The sequence below is a fragment of the Ailuropoda melanoleuca genome, chromosome 6 (assembly GCF_002007445.2).
Source record: "Ailuropoda melanoleuca isolate Jingjing chromosome 6, ASM200744v2, whole genome shotgun sequence".
NCBI classification, from domain to species: Eukaryota; Metazoa; Chordata; class Mammalia; order Carnivora; family Ursidae; genus Ailuropoda; species Ailuropoda melanoleuca.
In genome coordinates this window covers 76830814-76849154 of record NC_048223.1, presented here as the reverse complement: position 1 = coordinate 76849154, position 18341 = coordinate 76830814, and the positions used below count along the sequence as shown (strand labels likewise).

Sequence of the window (18341 nt, the reverse complement as noted above, 5' to 3'; positions counted from 1 at the left end):
TATATATATACATGATATGTGTGTGTGTGTATATATATATATATGAATACCTGCTTTTCCTTATCACCTTTCGTTTTCCTGCTTCCCTTTTGAATTCAGAGGTTCTTAATTAAGAAGGTATGGAGTCCTCTCTTTTGGTAGAAATGTTTGTGGCAACCTGATTTCCCACCATAATGTTTATGATATGTCATTATAACCAGCTGCTGCTCTTTTTTTCAGGCTGGACGGCAACTGGAAGCAGAGCAGGCCTATAAGTACACGACGAAGGTATGATGCAGGTGCCTCTGCTGTTTTCTGTACTGTACTCAGGTTGGGAAACTGGGAAGAAGATGCTGGCTTAATTCAGGACTTTACAGCATTCTATCATTTCATGATGTGCATATTTTTTTAGAGGCTTTTCTTATCATCTTTGCCATTATCATAGGGCTGCTGGGTTTGGAATAACCCACATATTACTATGAGGGATTTTTTTTCTACCTCTTTTTTTTTAAGATTTTATTTATTTGAGAGAGAGAGAGAGAGAAAGACAGAGAGAGCACGACAGAGAGAGCACGAGCTGGGGTGGGGCAGAGGGAGGAGGAGAACCAGCTCCCTGCTAAGCAGGGAGCCCCATGTAGGGCTCGATCCCAGGAACCCCGGATCACGACTGGAGACAAAGGCATACGTCCAACCAACCGAACCACCCAGGCACCCCCCACCTTTTTAAAAAAGATTTTATTTGAGTGAGAGAGAGAGAGCAGAGCTAGAGAGAGAGCACAAGTGTTGGCGGGGGGGGGGGCGGTTCTACCTTTTAGAGATTTGGTTAATGGAAAGACAGGTGGCCTAGGAGTCAGAAGACCTGAATTATGGTCATAGTTTTGCCACTAAATCTACTATGTTTTCTTTGAGCCTCATTTTCCTCATGTACAGACTGAAGGTATTGGTCAGCAAACTTTGCGTAAAGGGCAAAATAATATTTTAGGCTTTGTGGGCCAAATTGTCTCAATTGTGTCTACTACCCTCTGCCCTTGAGTACAAAAGGAACCATAGACAATACATAAACAAATAAGCATGGTTGTGTTTCAAATAAAACTTTACTTAACAAAAACAGCAAGCTAGATTTGGCTCATGAGCAGTAATCTGCCAACCCCCGGTCTATTCTGTTATGAATTACAGTTCAAATTAGTGGCTTAAACAAATTAGTTTTATTTTTCTCATCTAATGAAAAGCCCAGGGCTGGTACCAGAGTTCCACAATGTCACCAGAGACCCAAACTCTGTCTTTCTGCTCCGCCAATCATAGCGTGCAGTTCCCATCCTTCATAGTTGCAAGACAGCCATTGTAGCTCAAGTTACCATATACATGTTTCAGGCACAATAAAGAACAAAAGGGAGGAAGAACAAAGAGGATACACTAGCTATTTCACCTCCCTTTAAGAAGCAATGACTTTATGGGAATAAAAGATATAGCATAGGGAATATGGTCAATGTTATTGTAATAGTGTTGTGTGGTGACGGATGATAGCTATACTTGTGAGCACAGCGTAACGTATAGACTTAAAACCACTATGTTGTACACCCAAAACATGGTGTACACCCAAAACATGGTGTGTCAAGTATACTCATAAAAAATAAAGATGTTTAATTCACAAGTACATGTGAATTTGATGGTAAAGAAAATCATTTCCAGAGAAAAGTATCTACTTTCAAAAAAAAAAAAAAAAAAGCAGCAGCAGCAATGACTTTAGCTTACATTACATTCCACTGGCCACAACTGGTCATAAGACTACCCCTAGCTCTAAGGGAAGAAGGAAATGAAGCTTTTTAGCTGGCTGCATTCCTGCCCTGAAAAGAAATGAAGATTTTGTTACAAAGAAAGGAGAGTGGGTATTCAGTAGGCAACTAGATATCTCTACTACACATTTAGAGGCTAAAAATAAATTCAGATCTATTATTTTTGTTTTGTGTGTCTTTAATTCCTGTAACTTGCCAAATTGGAATATTGTAGTCAAGATAGACTGGGTGATGATGTGAATTCTTTTAAAAATACTTTATTAATGTTGCTTAACAAAAAAATACACAAATTGTAAATGTTCATACTACTTGAAGTTTCATAAAGTGAATATGTCCATGTAATCAGCACAACGTTCTGAGGTCTTTTAATGGAGTTGCCATGAAATAGGGAATATAGGAAGAGCCCAATTTCATGCCAAGGAACTATATTCTTTAACTGTGGCTCAGTAAATGAGGGGTCTCCACATAGGTATATCAGGTATGATACGTATCCTCCCCTTCCTTCTTCTTATGCAGCTTAAACTAAAAGATAAGACTCTGCTTGCAGAGATCCACATGGTACAGGAGACGGTTGGCTTTGGAAATCCATCTTTCTGACATCCTTCCAGCTGAAGAATATTCTGTGTGGGACTCTGAGCTCCTTTCCTTCCCAGAGAGATTAAGCCCCGGGCATTTCACCATATGATGTCTGGGGATGGAAAATACCATAAACAGAAACCCATTCTTTTATTTCCATTGGCTATTTTACTGGATGGCTATTACTGGATATTTTACAGGTTGACAGTAAACTGGATGACAATAAAAAGTGAAAAAGATTAAAAACTCATCAGTGTGGTTCTGGAGTTAATTAAGGTCTACTAAGATATATGAAAGAATATAGTTATTTACATAATTAAAGTAAAGCGGGTTCATTATTAGGGTTTCTGGTAAAAGCTTATCAGGTCATTCCTGGAAGGCAACTGCTAAGGTCTCTGGTTAGGTTCACTTCCTGGAACTTGAGAATTAAGGCATTAATTTCTAAGGTGGACCTAAAGGAAGACTGCTATGCTGGGTCACTGTGTTAGAACAAACACGTTAGTTGTAGCCAGACCCTTTGGATCCAATGGGGAACATAGCTGAACAGAGCAGTCTTTGCTGAAGGCGGAGGTACTGACTACCTCTAACCACGGGTATCTTCATGAATCTAAATCACAGGGACTCCAAGAAGAGTCCATTAACTTATTATAATAGATGCAAAACTCTTCTCGACTGAGGCCAGTATTCTAGGGCTAAAGATGACAAAGGAACCATACATCACTCCTGTCCTCCTGGATCATTGCATAGCAAAACCAGGAAAAAGACTCCTCTTCCTTAATTTTTTAAAGAAGGTGCAGAGAATAGGAGGGAGGTGGGAGAACAGGAGGGAAGGTGGGAGGTATATTAATAAACACAGAAGAATAAAATAAACCCTACACTCACTTATAGCCCGTGTATAGTCTTGGTTCTAACTCTACTTCTAAAATTTATGAAGTCTTCCTGCCCTCTAAGCCTGAGGCACCAAGGAAGTTTCAGGTTCGCCTTGTCCTCTGCTCCGCCAGTACTGTGTACGGACCACCTTTACTAACTCCGGTGTAAACTCAGCGTATCTCTCCACGCGACTGCGAGCTTCCCGGGGGCAGGACAGCGCCCTTTCAGCCAGGAGTTCTCAGCACCGCGCTTTGGCTCTAAACAGGCGCTCAAAATACGTTCGCGGGAAAGATGGATCTGTGGAACACTTTAGCACTTCGGGCCGCTCCCAGGGATTCTCGCAATATTCCTCACTCCATCAGGAACCCACGGTCCAGCGCAGGCCAAGAGCACCCACATAGCTCCGCTCGCACTACGACCCAACGTACACGCAAATTGCAGCGCGCCTTTCTCGAGGCGGTTTAAAGTAAGTTAGGGTTCACGGCGTTGCATTATGGGAAGTGTAGGGGCGGGAAAGCGGAAGGGGCGGGGCGAGCGGAGTCCTCGCTTCTTGCGCAGGGGCGCTAGGGCTTGGGCAGCGAAGCGGTGAGGTCAGTGGTGTCGCACTGTGGACTTCTCTGCGTTCGTCCCTCGCCCCGCCCGAGGCCGTAGAGCTGATCGGTGGCGGGTGGCAGTGCCCTTGGAGGCGCGGCAGGTGCCTTGGCGCACGCCGGCCTCAGCATGGTCCAGCTCAGTGAGTGGCCTTCCGGGAGGTCGCGGGGGCTGGGGGGCGTCTGGGACCCGATGAAGCAGCCTTCCTAGGCGAGCTGGAGGCAGCCCGAACCCGAAACAGCCGCACTGCCTTACGTTTGTCCCTCTCAGGTTTTGCTCACTTAATCCTTCCTCAAAATTTATGAGATAAATGGCGTTCAGTTTATAGATGAGGCCGCTGAGGCTCCGTCGTGGTCACAGAGCTCTTACGTGGCAGGCTGGTGTCGAGCGGGTCGAGGAGGTAGTCATTTCTGGCTGAAGTGCGTGAGAGGAGTTTCACGAAGAATATACTATCTAACGCGGGTTGACAGTAGTTGGTTGGATAGAAGGATGTTTCAGTTAAGGAAGGGGCTTGTTTTATCTACCTTGTTTTGTGCATTTTATGTACTCGCTTCTTGTGTGTTAACTTACTTCTCTACAGCCACTGTCCTGTGCAGAGCCTACCGTGGAGGACATTTAACCATCCGCCTTGCCCTGAGTGGCTGTACCAACCGGCCTTTCTACCGCATTGTGGCTGCTCACAACAAGTTTCCCAGGGACGGCCGTTTCCTGGAGCAGCTGGGCTCCTATGATCCACTGCCCAACAGTCACGGAGAGAAAATTGTTGCTCTCAACCTAGACAGGATCCGGCATTGGATCGGCTCCGGGGCCCACCTCTCTAAGCCTGTGGAGAAGCTTCTGGGTAACTCAGCTCTAGCCTTACTTCACTGAGGGGATTTTAAGTTGAGGTCAGTTTCAGGATGATAAGAGTTAAGAGTGATTTTCATTACCTCAGGCTGCTCAGGGCTAGAGTGAAAGCTGAAGTTGTGATCTAATTGTCATTTTGATTGGAGACCCCTTTTGTGGACTCTTTTATGAGATTTCTTGGGTGAATGGGATTTTGTACTGAAAATAGGAAGTGTGTCTTGAATGACTCTCTGTCCATATATCTTTTTTCAAATAAGGACATTAGCTTTAGGAAGTAACATCCATTGTCTCCTTGTAGTAAATGGAGGGGAGGGAGTTGGGGGAAGAGATAAGACAGTTGGGCAAGAGAGGAGGAGCATGTTTTAAATCCGTGCTGTAGGTCAGGTCTCTGTTAGACCTTAACTCTGTGAGGCTAAGTTCCCAGGGAAACATTGGCTTATGCTGTATTATAATGAATGAAAATCCTGTTGTTTTTAGGTCTTTCTGGCTTTTTCCCTCTGCATCCCATGATGATCACAAATGCTGAGAGGCTGCGAAGGAAACGGGCACGTGAAGTTCTCTTAGCATCTCAGAAAACAGATACAGAGGCTACAGAAACAAAAACGAGCTGACTTCAGTGAGCAGAGCATTGGGGAAAAGGTCAAAGTCCTCTTAAACACTTGTGCAGAGCTCTTAGTTTTATTAGATTTGGAGGTCAATAAATGGAGTTTCTGAGTCACCCATGCTCTTCTGGCCTGACCTGAGCTGGACTGGAGAGATTTGTTCTTTCTGACATAGAGCTGGGTCTAGGTACTAATTAGCTTTTTCAGCCTTCATTTGGAAAAGACAGTGGCTCTGGGGTGTGTTGGACTTTTGGGTTGGGCCCTGGATCTCTCAATTTTACAGTCTGCTGCCTTCTAAGACTTCCCTGTTTGAAAGCCCCCAGCAAGCCTATCCGTGGTCCATCCACACAATTCCTTCCTTAATCATTTATGGTCATCCCACCAGCTCAAGAACACAGTTACTTTGTTTTGCTTATTTATTTATTTAGGTAATTGTAGAGTTACTTTCTCTTATTTGACACATCATCTCAAATTTACAAACGTAGATTTTTTTTAATGAGCTTTTAGGCTATAATAACATACTTTTTAAGAATGAGAAACTGGAAGAAAGGTAATACTGAAAAGAACCTACATACATTCTTGACCCTTTACAAGTAAGGTTATTCGTGAGGATTATTGGGTATCATGAAGGTGGGTAGGATTGTCTATTTTATTGATGGGAGGCTGAGATTCAGGTATGGAAACTTGCCCAACGCCCTCTATTTTCATTCGGGCAGAGCTAAGATTCAGACCCCAATATGCATACCTGGAGAGCCCTTTCCAACGTATTATATTGTGTGTGGCAGGGTGAGTGTGAGATGAGCAAAGATGAGGCTTTGCAAAAGTCCACTTAAAAACCCAGTGATAGAATGTGGTTTAGGTGTCATGAGTTTGGTAATATAAATGACTGGCTGTGCCCCAAGCCCAAAATGTCACATCTGCCTCACCAGAACTGCAGGTCAATCACAAGCATGGATCAGAGGATTTTACTGCACACTCTGGGTAATACAAGTTTCAAATTCTGGCATAAGACTAGGATATAAGAGTTTATAGAGGAGATACTAAAGCCCTATCAATGTACCAACTTATTTTATTTTCTGGGTTTTATATATTGAGAACAATTAACAGCCTTCTTATGGGGTCAGGTCTCTCCCAGGTTGTCACTGGTGGGCCTCCCTTGCTTTGAGGGGACTTTGAAGGCAGGGCAGGCTGAGAAGAACTGACTACCTGGATTTGATCATGGATCTGGGAAAGAAAAATGCTATGAAAACCATGGGAACTCTGGAAGTTAAAGATAATAATATACTCTGGAGAGTTTAAGGTCTTTGGATAAGCTTTAATTGGTAGAGCAAAGAAGAATGATTATGAAAAGTATTGACCAGTAAAGGGAACTGCTGGGAAATGGGTTAAGGTAAGGTATTTTGAGCTATTGAGTTTCTGCCGACTCAAGTATTCACTGTGTGCCCTGGTCTATCCGTCCTCTGTGATCTGTATAGGCATACTTCCTGTGTGAGCGCATCCTGTCCCTGATTTCCGGTTTTCCCTAGCTCTAGCCTTGCTTTGGATCTCCTGACACAGTTTCTTACCATCTCTTAGTTGATTGCATTAGCTTATGTTGCTATCACCTCAAATCCAACATGCTCAAACAAAGCTCTGCATTAAAGAAAAAAAAAAAAGCCTTTGCTTCAGCAGCTTTATTTTTACTCAGGTGAGGGTTTGGGTCATGGTACCTTAACCAAAGTGGAAGGTGATTAGGAACTGGAAGGTGAATGGGTATGATTCTGTAATAAATGTTAACAGTTTTTAAAAGACCAGTATTTTGTGTTTTTGGTTTACACTTTTTTCTTGCAGAAATGAGGAAGGGTGCTTGCTTACCTAGCAGTCCCAAGCTGTAGGTTGCAAAGTTATCGGATCTTAAGTTTTGTGTACTCTTGTCAGGATCACTGAAAAAGAACGAAATCTATTTAACGGTGTTGAACCATGTCAAATCGCCAAATGCCGATGTTATGCTGTTTTTTACTTAAAAAAAAAAAAAAGGCAAAGCAGCAATATATAGTTTCGACGTAATATGGACGTGCCATTAAATTGAATGAACTTCTGTACTGGGACACTGGTGAGAAAATAAGCGCCAGATTTCTTGAGCGAGGGGTGGAAGGCGTAGCACAGCCCTGAGCTCAAGCACACTGAAGGAGTTCCCTCGGCGGCTCCAGTCTTCGCTGAAGTTCTGGCCACGCCCTCGTTTTGCAGCCGCCGTAAAGTGCGACGCCCATTTGGCGCTTCTTGTGACGCAGTCGCCCGGGGCTTTTTTTGCGCGGGAAAAGGGGGCAGCCTTGAGCTCTAGCCGGTGTCGCTGGGACGGGCAGCTTTTGCGGAGTTTGCCGCTCGTTCCCTATCCCTGCCGGCTATGGGGTTGCTGGAGCTGTGCGAGGAAGTGTTCGGTACCGCCGACCTTTACCGAGTGTTGGGCGTGCGGCGCGAGGCCTCGGATGATGAGGTCCGACGCGGCTACCACAAGGTGTCACTGCGGGTGCACCCGGACCGGGTCGGCGAGGACGACAAAGAGGACGCCACCCGCCGCTTCCAGGTACGCGAGCCGCATCTCCACTGGCCACCTGGGTTTCTGTCCATGTTCTGGCCGCCCGGACCGCGCAGGCGGAGTCCGCCCAACCTGGTCTGGTGTTTTCTAATCTTTATTTCTCGCGGCGCGGTTTCAGTGAGGGCTGCAAGGGTGACTTCTGGATGCTCTTAACCCGCAGATCCTCGGGAAAATTTATTCTGTTTTGAGCGACAAAGAGCAGAGAGCATTGTACGATGAGCAGGGAACAGTGGACGAAGATTCTGATGTACTCAACCAAGATCGGGACTGGGAGACGTATTGGAGGTTACTTTTTAAAAAGGTAGAGGACTCTGGAAATTTCTGTGTGATTCTTCCCGTCATTCATTCAACAAACATTTATTGAATGGCTGTAAGATATTGCATTTTGTGTTGTGTAGGATTGGGGAATTTCTGTTTCATCTTAAAATACACCTACGTGCAAGTATTCCTCGGGAGATATATCTTTGAAGAAGAATGACTGTTTAACCGTTAAACATACACACATACTTGTACTGAAATGGGTCTTTAATTCCCTGTTGATGTAGAGCAATGGTAGTGAAAAAGGTGGTTTAATATTTTATAAGATAATGCTTCATTTTACATATCCACGTGTAAATCTTGAGTTCTTCTGGAAACTTAAATGTTCCTGGTCTGTAGTTTAGTAATTGTGACGGTTGGAATAGGGCGAACTCTGGAAAAGCTTTGGCAAAGAAAGTGTGGTTCCTTGAAACAATTTCAACTAAAGAACTATTGTAATTGGAAAGAAACACTTCAACACCTAAATCTAGCTTTACTAGTATGCTTTTTATTTAAAATTCTCAGAGTTAAAGCATATGTGTCTTATTTGTTCAGATATCTCTAGAAGACATTCAGGCTTTTGAAAAGACATACAAAGGTTCCGAAGAAGAGCTGGCGGATATTAAACAGGCCTATTTGGATTTCAAGGGTGACATGGATCAGATCATGGAGTCTGTACTGTGTGTGCAGTACACAGAAGAACCCAGGATAAGGAACATTATTCAGCAAGCTATTGATGCTGGAGAGATCCCGTCCTATAATGCCTTTGTCAAAGAATCGAAGCAAAAGATGAATGCAAGGAAAAGGAGGGTAAGATTTTGAATGCTGTTTATTATTATGTATATCTTGATTGCTTCCAAAAACAATGTGAGGGTATTTACAATAATAGAAATATGTATAAGATTACTGAGATGAGAGTAAGGGTTAACTCATTTCTTTTCTAATAAAATGAGCATACCCGCTCATCAGGAGAAACTTTTTTTCCTTCATATGTTGTGCTCAAGAGGATTTTGCTAGGTGGATTATTTAATATCATCTTAAAATAACACTGAAATATTTGTTATGTGGGCCAGTACTTGTAGCTTTGTCAAGGCTTTCCTCAAGAAATAAAGTAAGGGAGTCCAGATACATAGAGTGGACAGTGGTGCTCACTGGGTTAAGAGGTGGGGAGAGGGTGATTAAAACTTTTTTTTTTTTTTACTTTTGTCTTGTTAATACAGATTTTCTTTTGTTCTTGCCCAGATTGATTCTTGAATTGGACCCAGAATATACATTTCTAAATAAATAATTTAGTTTATTTTGAGTGTCTTCCCAAATACACTTGGAGAGGAACACTTGTGAAAAATCAAGAATTGTGGCTTCTGTATCTTATTAAACTGTTGAGTTGGTGAGGGTAGGGATGATGGCAGGGAAAAGGAGCTTAAGGACAGACAGCTGAAGTTCTGGGAGGGAGTGGAGTCACAGCAAGCATCTGTCTCTCTGGTCTTTTGGGGAAGATCAGACTGGTACTGAAGTAACCATTGCCTCAACCTGGCTTTCCTTGTAGGAGCTCGGTGGAGAGCACTGTAAGATTTTAGATCTCTGGTGGGTACCTGAGATGGGTGCTTTATTTTGTATGGCTCAATTGAAGGTGGAGGTAGGTCTGCAGTTTTGCTACAAGATACCTACAGGGGAAAGCTGGGGGCTGTGTGTGTGTGTGTGTGTGTGTGTGTGTGTGTGTAGCGAAGTGGAATGTGTGTGTATCAAGATTATAATTTTGGGGAGCGCCTGGGTGGCTTAGTCGTTAAGCGTCTGCCTTTGGTTTAGGGCGTGATCCCGGCATTCTGGGATCGAGCCCCACATCAGGCTCCTCTGCTGGAAGCCTGTTTCTTCCTCTCCCACTCCCCCTGCTTGTGTTCCCTCTCTCGCTGGCTGTCTCTCTCTCCGTCAAATAAAAAAAAAAAAAAGATTATAATTTTGGGGGTGCATGGCTGACTCAGTCGGTAGAGCATGTGACTCCTAATCTCAGGGTTGTGAGTTCAAGCCGCACGTTGGGCATGGAGCCTACTTTAAACAAAAAAGCCATCATCTTGGCTCATAGGCTACATCTGTTTAGGCCTGCTCTGGCAGTTGGTAATAATTTTCTCCAGTGAAACTGAGCACAGCTATATCCAATAATAGGATTTTAGCTTGGGAAACTTTCCTAGAGTTGGGGGCAGGTGGGTGGCATAGTATTTTAGAGAGACTCCAGCAAACCTGGGGAGTGGGTATACAGTATTAAAGAAATTGCATACAAGGACTGAAAGTAGACAATGGAAACTCTTTTTATTGGAATAACAAAATCCTAATGTATCAATTCCTAGCTTGAATAGTGTTCATTGCTATTTAGAAAATATACTGGGGTTTGGGACCTATTATAGTGTTGTTGCCCTGAAAGAAAGAACAAGCTCATTAAACCTTTCCCAAGGTATTCTTGTGGTATTTTGGAATCAAAATTTGGCAGAAGACGGTTGCTTTGAAATTAGGTAAAGAAAGGCTAAAACTGAATTTGTTAGTGTTTATTCTGACTACTTGGGAATTTTAAACCAGGGTTACTCTCAAGGCTGCCACCTTAAAAAGTGAGTTTCCAGAGGAGCGGAATTTGAGATAATTGTATCCTGGCAACATTTTTGAAGGCATCCTTGGTTAAATGACCTTCCCTAGCTCTCCTAGGATTTTGTTTTCATTCTTATCACCATGTGGTTTATGAATGCTAAACTACTTGCTACCACTAGCTAGTAAAAATGGGGAAAACTCAGATATGCTTATTGGAATCAGAGGATCTACTGCATGCTCTCTGCAGTATTGTCTTTTAATGAATGACATATTTGTGTAATTGTGTCCTTTTTTATCTATATAATCCTCAAATTGAAAGGTTCTTACCACAGATTTGCTTTGGGAAAAGAGGGTGTATTTTTAGTACGTGCTAGGTTGCCATGGAGTCTAACATGAGTTTCTGTTTTAGGCTCAGGAAGAGGCTAAAGAAGCAGAAATAAGCAGGAAGGAGTTGGGCCTTGACGAAGGGGTAGATAACTTGAAAGCGATCATTCAGGTAAGCTTAGCAGATTGTCTTTGAAGGTTGTCACTACTTCTTTCGTGTTCTGATTCCTACTGCTAATACTTTCTTGGTAGTGTATAGTGTTGTGGGTGTTTTGTTTTCTTCTTTTAAGACATAAGTCATGTACCATGTTTTCATCCTTCTAAAGTACATAATTCAGTGGCTTTTAACATATTCATCAAGTTGTAGAACAGCACTAATTCCAGAACATTTTCGTCACCTCAGGGAAAAAAAAAAACAACCTCTTGCTCATTAGCAGTCATTCCCTGTTCTCCCTTCTACCAGCCTCTGGCAACCACTGAGTATTTTTGTCTTTGGATAGCCTTGTGTTTTGAAAGCTTGTGTTTTAACTTCTTAAACAGAGCAGACAAAAGGATCGGCAAAAAGAAATGGACAATTTTCTGGCTCAAATGGAAGCAAAGTACTGCAAACCTAAACGAGGAGGGAAAAAAACGCCTCTCAAGAAAGAAAAGAAATAATGGAATTTTCTCTTCAAAAGACCTTAGGTGTTAATTGGTGCCATTGTAGGCAAGGTACAGTTAAGATTTGAAGACAAAAGTGAACCCTGCCCTTAAGAATGGTGTCTTTCCAGCCTAAATTATTCAAATCAACTCTGTAAACCAAGCAGAATTTCTCAGCCTAATTTTAGTAATCCTAGAAATCCCCTGACGTTCTTTGAGGCCCTGCATGAAGGAATTTGGTGATTTTTGAGGAAATGGGGGAGAGTGGTGTACTCTTGGCAGCGCTTGCCTCTGTGGATCTTCTGTACAAGGAATTCTTATCTAGAATGTGGGTCTGTCCCATATTGACTTCAGCAGTTGTCGTTTGCCACGCAGGAGTGTGCACACAGCCGCAGAGTATTCAGAGTGATGTGTGTGTTTATTAATAAGAAGAGTAACTCTACCTAGCTAGAACGCTTTCAGAACACTTGCTGGATTTCTGTCTTTCAAATATTTGCCAGTTTGTTTTCAGGTTTAATATTCTTGAATAGATCTCTCTGCTTTTTGTTTTACTCAGCCGGGTTTTGTACTCTTTGCTTGAAGTATAGGAGAAACAGATGTTGAGATTATTTCAAGCAACTTTGTAAGACTTATACATGATGAAATAAACAAGTTAAAAATGATTAAGTTCCGGGGCCTTTTAAATGATCTCAGTGATCATTTAAACTATGATCTAGAAACACTATAAATGGGGTTCAGAGAAAAGAAAAGTAAACCGAGTCAGCTTTGTAGTAGGTAGCCAGATTTAAGCAGCATAAAGAGAAGTTGTCCTGCCTGTAACTGTTGCATGTCTGTCCTTAGGCAGATTGCAGATCTTGTTTGAACTTGTTTCCTCATCTATAAAAGGGTGAGGGAGTTGGGCTAAATGACTTCTTCGGGGCTCCTTCTGATTCTCTTTGAAAGGCAGGCCATCTTGATCCAGTGGTTTGTTATCATGCGCTCATGGTATTGATTTGTGAGAATAGTATAGAGATGTTTACTTATGTTTAGTCAAATTGGTATGTACTCATTGGAATATGTGGACATTTTTGGCAACTGATAAAGTCTCTGAGTTAATAGACTTTTATGCGTATGGTATTGAATATATAACAACCCTTCTGTTACTGAGTTTTATGTATGATAATTTATCTGAGATAAGCACATGACACATTTTTAATTTGTGGTCACAAACAGGTTAAAAAATACTCTTTAATTGTATTAAAATATAATTTAATGCAGGTTGTTTGCAGCATCTGTCTTCATATGATAGTATTAGAACATTTTGATAAATAAAAAAAATTACCCCTATTTATGATCATTTGAATTTATCCACTCTGAAGATTTACAATAAGATCTAAAACTGGTATGATCATCAAAATAAAAGTTCGATGAAATTTAAATAAAATAAATTTAAGCCATAGTTAAAACCACTGCTGCATTTGTGAGTGTACTCCAAAAAAGGTCCATGGTGAAATCAGAAGAATGCTGAAGTTCTGTACTTCTGCTCTTAGGATATGTTTATACTAAACTAATCACCAGAGTTTCTGAAATGTTAAGGTATTGTTGGCTCACTAATAGATTCTATAAATTCTTACAGTTTACTTAGAGTTTAAGGAGCAAATCTGGTGAGTTTAATAGTGAAAAAAAAAAAATATGGCCACGTAAGGTCCTTTAAGAAGCAAAGAAGCATAATCTGATAGGAAGCAGGCTTTGTGAGGTTGACATGACTTATTACATAAGTTACTTTATACCAGTGCTCCACATTCATGTCTTTAGTTACTTAGCCCTTTCATATCTCTTTGCCTGTAAGATTGGACATCTAAAGAGAAAGCTTTAGGAATGACATCTGTTTGATGAGTAACTCAGATTTTTGATAGCTCTGTCTCCTAAAACTGCCTTTAAAAATGAGTACAACTCTCCAGAAATTCATACAAGCAGAAGTATTCCAAAGCCGGTGATGCTGTTATCAGACAATTATTTGCTGCTTTTTGTGTATGTCTCAGAAACCTAGAATAATTGAGCTGATCATTGTTAACAGACAACATGAGATTTGGGGATAATTATTCATTTGTTACATCTCTGGGTACAAATTTTAAGTCCAGTGGAATAGGTTAACTTATGCTGAAAGAAGACAGGAACTGGAGAGAGAAACAGTACCCGTGTAATCTTTGGCAGATCCTCTTTTTTTCTCTGTCAGTTATACCAGATTAATGCTTCATGAAGATGGTGTTGTCTCTTGTATACAAGCTTTGTGTCACAAGATGACTGAACACTGATTCATGAATTTTTCTCACGTGTTCCCTGCAGCCTGAAGCAGGTTCTTCTCATTTGCCCTGTGGTCCCTGCCTGGTTCTAGAGACTGGACCACTTCTGTTTTGAGATTTTGTAGACCCATGTAACTGAGGACCTGTCAGACAAAGGTGACATCATAGAGTAACATTAGTAGACATTCTAGATTTGGTAATCTCAAGTTCATATCAAGGGCTTTTTAGCTCCAATTATCAGTTGGACTTAAATTTGGAGACTGGGACTAAGTAGTAAAGTATATGTTCATCAATGCCATAAAAACCACATTTGCATTATTTTATCATGTAAAACCAGACAAACCGCATTAAGATATGAAATCTGGTTTTAGAGAAGAGGCCACTGGATGCCTGGGTAGGGCTCAGGTAGGTTAAGTGTCTGCCTTCAGCCCAGGTCATGATCCTCGGGTCCTGGGATCGATCCCTAAATTGGGCTCTCTGCTCAGTGGGGAGTCTGCTTCTCCTTCTGCCCATCCCTCTGCTTGTGTTCTCTCTCTCTCAAATAAATAAAATCTTAAAAAAAAAAAAAAAGAACCATTAGAGAAGAGGCTACTACTTAAAAAGGACTAGTATGTCTGTTTGGCTTAGCTAAATGTTAAGACTATCAGTAGGCTGAATATAGTAACTCTAGCTCAGAGGTGGCATTGCTTCTCTGTGAGGACTTATCCAAGAAAGAATCCATAGAGACTACCAAACTATGCTAATAGGAAATGAACAAGAGAATTCACTTGGATGACAAAGATGGTTTGAGGCAGATTACTTTTTAATGTAACTTGTTGATTAATCTTATTAACAGGAAACATTTCGACTGCCTAACACTTCCGAATTTCACCTACAACATAATGAGAATGACCCTATTGGTGGTAAATATGTCATTATAGAAAGAATTAAGATGCCCTTAAATTTTCTCCCCTCCTGTGAAAATACAGTCTATAGAATATAACTTAGAAATCAAAAATTAATGGGATGGACTCAGACTCAGCATGTCCTGACATTTTTGAATTTCTTTTTCTTTTCCCCCCTAAGATTTTATTTATTTATTTGACAGACAGAGAGAGCACAAGCAGGGGGACTGGCAGGCAGAGGGAGAGGGAGAAGCAGACTCCCCACTGTGCTGAGAGCCCAACGGGGGCTCTATCCCAGGACCCCAGCATCATGACCTGAGCCAAAGGCAGATGCTTAACCAACTAAGCCACCCAGGTGCCCCTTGAATTTCTTTCTTTTTTTTTTTACCTTGGCGTAGCAGGTTAACTGACCACAGCAGTTTATTCTATAACAGTATGGATTTTGTCTACATAATAAAATCCATGCATTGTTTGAATATTATAAACATGACTTATTTAGCTTAAACTTTTTAGATTGGAAAAAAAAAGTGGTTTACTTTGCCAGAGTGGTGAGCTTGGCTCTGAGCAATAGAGTTCTCCTCTATCTTTATTATTATCCCATTTCCAAAAGGAACTTGAAGTGATTTACAAAGATGTAGAGAAACAAAATATACTAAAACCGGGAGGAAGGGAAAAATAAACATAGAAACAAAGGCAGGGTCTTAACATAGTCACATTGTAGTAAAATGAGAGCCATGGTCCCACCTGTCACTGCAGATCCCCTACCAGGTCGGGCCTGATGAGGATATTCAACAGCACACGAATGATGATACTGTGTATCTGGCTGCAAAAGAGAAAAGATGACACACTTCTTATGATGTAACTTCTCCCAAAGGATAATATGTTAGTGGGTTCACAAGGGAAAACCTTGAAATGAGACAACCATGCAAATGGCATTGTCTGACAATCTGAGGGACACGTTGGCTGAGTACACTCTTGTATTTCATGTAAAAAATTCCAAGCTAGAGGCCCAAAAAGCCATTTGTTAACTTACAAAAAATTCTTAAGTTCTTTTTTTAAGTTCTAAAATTTTATTAATATGCCTTTAAGAAAATCTTAGCATTTATAAATAATCCATATGGTTTTATAGTTCTAAGCATTTATAATTGGCTGCCAAGGCAATTTTATCTAATTTAGACTGTCTGCTGATTGTTTAAAACAACAGAATGGAGCCTTTCAGCAACATTGAAATACCCATGACTTCACCTCCATACTTGAGATGTGACTCTCAATATGAAACATTTCAAAATTACAAGGAATTTAAAGATTTTAAGACAGGGTTAAAATATTGAAATGCAAATATCAAAAAAAGCTGTCAATGCCATCCTGCTGGTACTTCTGGAATAAAAAACATCCCTCTCTGTTCCCTGTCAGAGCACTGCAATCAAGAGATTTCAGGAATTTTTTTCTGGTGAAGCCCCATTTTTTTTTTTTTTTAAAGATTTTATTTATTTATTCAACAGAGATAGAGACAGCCAGTGAGAGAGGGAACACAAGCAGGGGGAGTGGGAGAGGAAGAAGCAGGCTCATAGCAGAGGAGCCTGATGTGGGGCTTGATCCCATAACGCCAGGATCACGCCCTGAGCTGAAGGCAGACGCTTAACCGCTGTGCCACCTAGGCGCCCCCCCATTTTCTTTTTTTAATTGGGGTCACCAAACTTCTTTTCTTTAGAGGGCCGGAAAGTCACTATTTTAGGCTTTGTGGTACATACTGCTGCAGCTCCTCAGCCCTGCTGTTGCAGTGGGAAAGCAGTCGTAGATGGTACATCAACGGATGAGTTTGGTAGCTCTAATCAAACTTTATGTACAGAAACAGGCAATTTTTGTGGTAAGCCGAATGGCCCATAACAGTAGTTTGCTGACCCCTCTTCTAGATGAGAACACCAAGGAGCAGAGTGCTAGTCTGCAAGTGCCAAACCAGGGACTCAGATCTAGTGTACTTAGTTACGTTGAGCTACCAGCTCAGCTCCCTTTGGATGACAGCACATGGGGAGAGGAATAGGTAAGGTATGAAATTCTTACTTTTATTGTTACAAACATAAGAAAAAAGAAACTGAAATGTCTTCATCTGTTTAGTTTAATTGCTAAGGCAATCAAAAATTAAATGTTTTATAGAGAATCTAGCCATAGAATATAATCATCAAACACTGCTTAACAAATGCTCTGAATCAAATTTTGAGAAAATTAATAGAGGTTTTCATACTTTCTAGGATTCACATTGAGTATGAATCAGAAATGCGCACATTTTCCTTTAGCTCCTGTTTTGGTGAGTCTCCCCCTAAATAAAGCATCTTGAGGTCTATTGAGTTGAATAGTGTCCCCCATCCCCCATCCCCTACCCCCACCAAAATTTATGTCTACCTAGAACCTGTGAATGTGACTTTATTTGGAAATAGAATCTTTGCAGATGTAATCAAGATAAGATGAGGTCATATTAGATTAGGGTCAGCCATAAATTCAGTGATTGGTATCTTTCTAAGAGGGAAATTTGGACACAGAGACACACAGGGACGAAGGCTGTGTGAAGGCAGAGGCAGAAATTGGAGTGATGTGGCTGCAAACCAAGGAGTACCAAGGATTGCTGGCAACCACCAGAAGCCAAGAAGAGATAAGAAAACATTCTTCCCTGGAGCCTCAAGGGGGAACATGGTTCTGCTGACATCTCGATTTTGGACTTCTAGGCTCTGGAACTCATAGAATAAATTTCTGTTGTTTTAAGCCACCCAGTCTGTGGTGATTTGTTATGGTAGCGCTAGGAAACTAATACACTGCCCCATTAATTTGTTCTCACCATTCCGTCAGTGGAGAATTGTACAGGGCTTTAGGCTCATACAATTCAAGGGTTATAAGTTGGAATAAGTGGGCTTCAAATATCACCATCCTGAAAAGTCGTACAGGATTTGAGGCCCCTGACTCCTGGGCACTGAGTGTGGCTCCAGTTCCCCAGGCTCTTCAAACCCTCTTGCCTCAAAGCAGATGAGGTGGGGCTGAGTGGCTGGCCTACAATTGGGTAAGGTCAGTGCATGACCTCCAACCTCCCAACTAAGCTTTTCCTATTACTTGTTTAAAAGTAAAAGGGCCAGTAAGTGCACATTAAATGGTAAGGTGATGTGAGCATCTCAAACACCAATTTAAAAAAAATGAATGTCCTGACTTGCCATCCATCCTTCCACATCATAATCTGATACCACTTTTGGTGTCTCTCCATAAGAGCAGGGTTAGAAAATGAGTTATGCTGATTTGATGTACTGAAATTTTAACATTTTTTTGCTTATTCTCAGAAATATTTAATAAGTTAATATTTAACAATTTAAATTGTTTAAAATTTGTGACTTATGTATAAGGCATTTTACCTTATTTTACATTTTACCTTATTACCTTTTTTATTCTATTTGAGTGTCAGAGACCAGTTAGAATTTCAATAAAATGTACTTACAACACTATTTTTATTGTTAAGAGCCTCTGCTTTT

At 41.2% G+C, this 18341-nt stretch overlaps 4 protein-coding genes across 18 annotated transcripts in view; 3 read left to right on the top strand and 1 right to left on the bottom strand.

Annotated features, from left to right (window-relative positions):
- Nucleotides 1-2425, top strand: part of CFAP70 (cilia and flagella associated protein 70) — an 89743-nt gene extending 87318 nt beyond the window's left edge. For all 3 annotated transcript variants that reach the window (XM_034662685.1, XM_002920403.4, XM_034662684.1), the window contains exons 27-28: nt 220-267; nt 2289-2425. In XM_034662685.1, coding sequence (XP_034518576.1) covers nt 220-267; nt 2289-2369 — 129 coding nt within the window. In that variant the 3' untranslated portion in view covers nt 2370-2425. The remainder of the gene's footprint in view (nt 1-219; nt 268-2288) is intronic.
- A 1322-nt stretch (nt 2426-3747) lies between these two features.
- Nucleotides 3748-5377, top strand: MRPS16 (mitochondrial ribosomal protein S16). The gene is made up of 3 exons (XM_011226445.3): nt 3748-3951; nt 4390-4650; nt 5133-5377. Exons 1-3 carry the CDS (start codon nt 3939-3941, stop codon nt 5264-5266), a joined length of 408 nt encoding a protein of 135 aa, XP_011224747.1. The 5' UTR covers nt 3748-3938; the 3' UTR covers nt 5267-5377.
- A 1821-nt stretch (nt 5378-7198) lies between these two features.
- DNAJC9 (DnaJ heat shock protein family (Hsp40) member C9) lies at nt 7199-17593 on the top strand. Of its 9 annotated transcripts, none has more exons than XM_034662677.1 (8): nt 7199-7820; nt 7993-8133; nt 8685-8939; nt 9676-9765; nt 11113-11199; nt 16746-16873; nt 17082-17137; nt 17370-17593. In XM_034662677.1, exons 1-8 carry the CDS (start codon nt 7641-7643, stop codon nt 17528-17530), a joined length of 1098 nt encoding a protein of 365 aa, XP_034518568.1. In that variant the 5' UTR covers nt 7199-7640; the 3' UTR covers nt 17531-17593. The 9 variants fall into 9 exon arrangements, with proteins under 9 accessions (XP_034518568.1, XP_034518567.1, XP_019656482.1 ...); XM_034662676.1 differs by having other exon boundaries at nt 17352-17593; XM_019800923.2 differs by lacking the exon at nt 9676-9765 and having other exon boundaries at nt 17352-17593.
- Nucleotides 13139-18341, bottom strand: part of FAM149B1 (family with sequence similarity 149 member B1) — a 75656-nt gene continuing 70453 nt past the window's right edge. For 3 of the 5 annotated variants that reach the window (XM_034662675.1, XM_002920388.4, XM_019800919.2), the window contains exons 13-14: nt 15577-15655; nt 13139-14091 (exon numbers count right to left, since the gene is read on the bottom strand). In XM_034662675.1, coding sequence (XP_034518566.1) covers nt 14009-14091; nt 15577-15655 — 162 coding nt within the window. In that variant the 3' untranslated portion in view covers nt 13139-14008. The remainder of the gene's footprint in view (nt 14092-15576; nt 15656-18341) is intronic. The other 2 variants (XM_019800922.2, XM_019800920.2) reach the window with 2 other exon arrangements.

What these genes read in the sequence shown, in the direction of transcription:
- MRPS16 (XM_011226445.3), top strand. An exon ending in GCCTGTGGAGAAGCTTCTGG is followed by an intron (nt 4,651 to 5,132) that starts GTAACTCAGCTC and finishes TGTTGTTTTTAG; the next exon opens with GTCTTTCTGGCTTTTTCCCT.
- DNAJC9 (XM_034662676.1), top strand. Translation starts at nt 7,641, where the DNA reads ATGGGGTTGCTGGAGCTGTGCGAGGAAGTGTTCGGTACCGCCGACCTT. An exon ending in ACGCCACCCGCCGCTTCCAG is followed by an intron (nt 7,821 to 7,992) that starts GTACGCGAGCCG and finishes CTTAACCCGCAG; the next exon opens with ATCCTCGGGAAAATTTATTC. An exon ending in GGAGGTTACTTTTTAAAAAG is followed by an intron (nt 8,134 to 8,684) that starts GTAGAGGACTCT and finishes TTATTTGTTCAG; the next exon opens with ATATCTCTAGAAGACATTCA.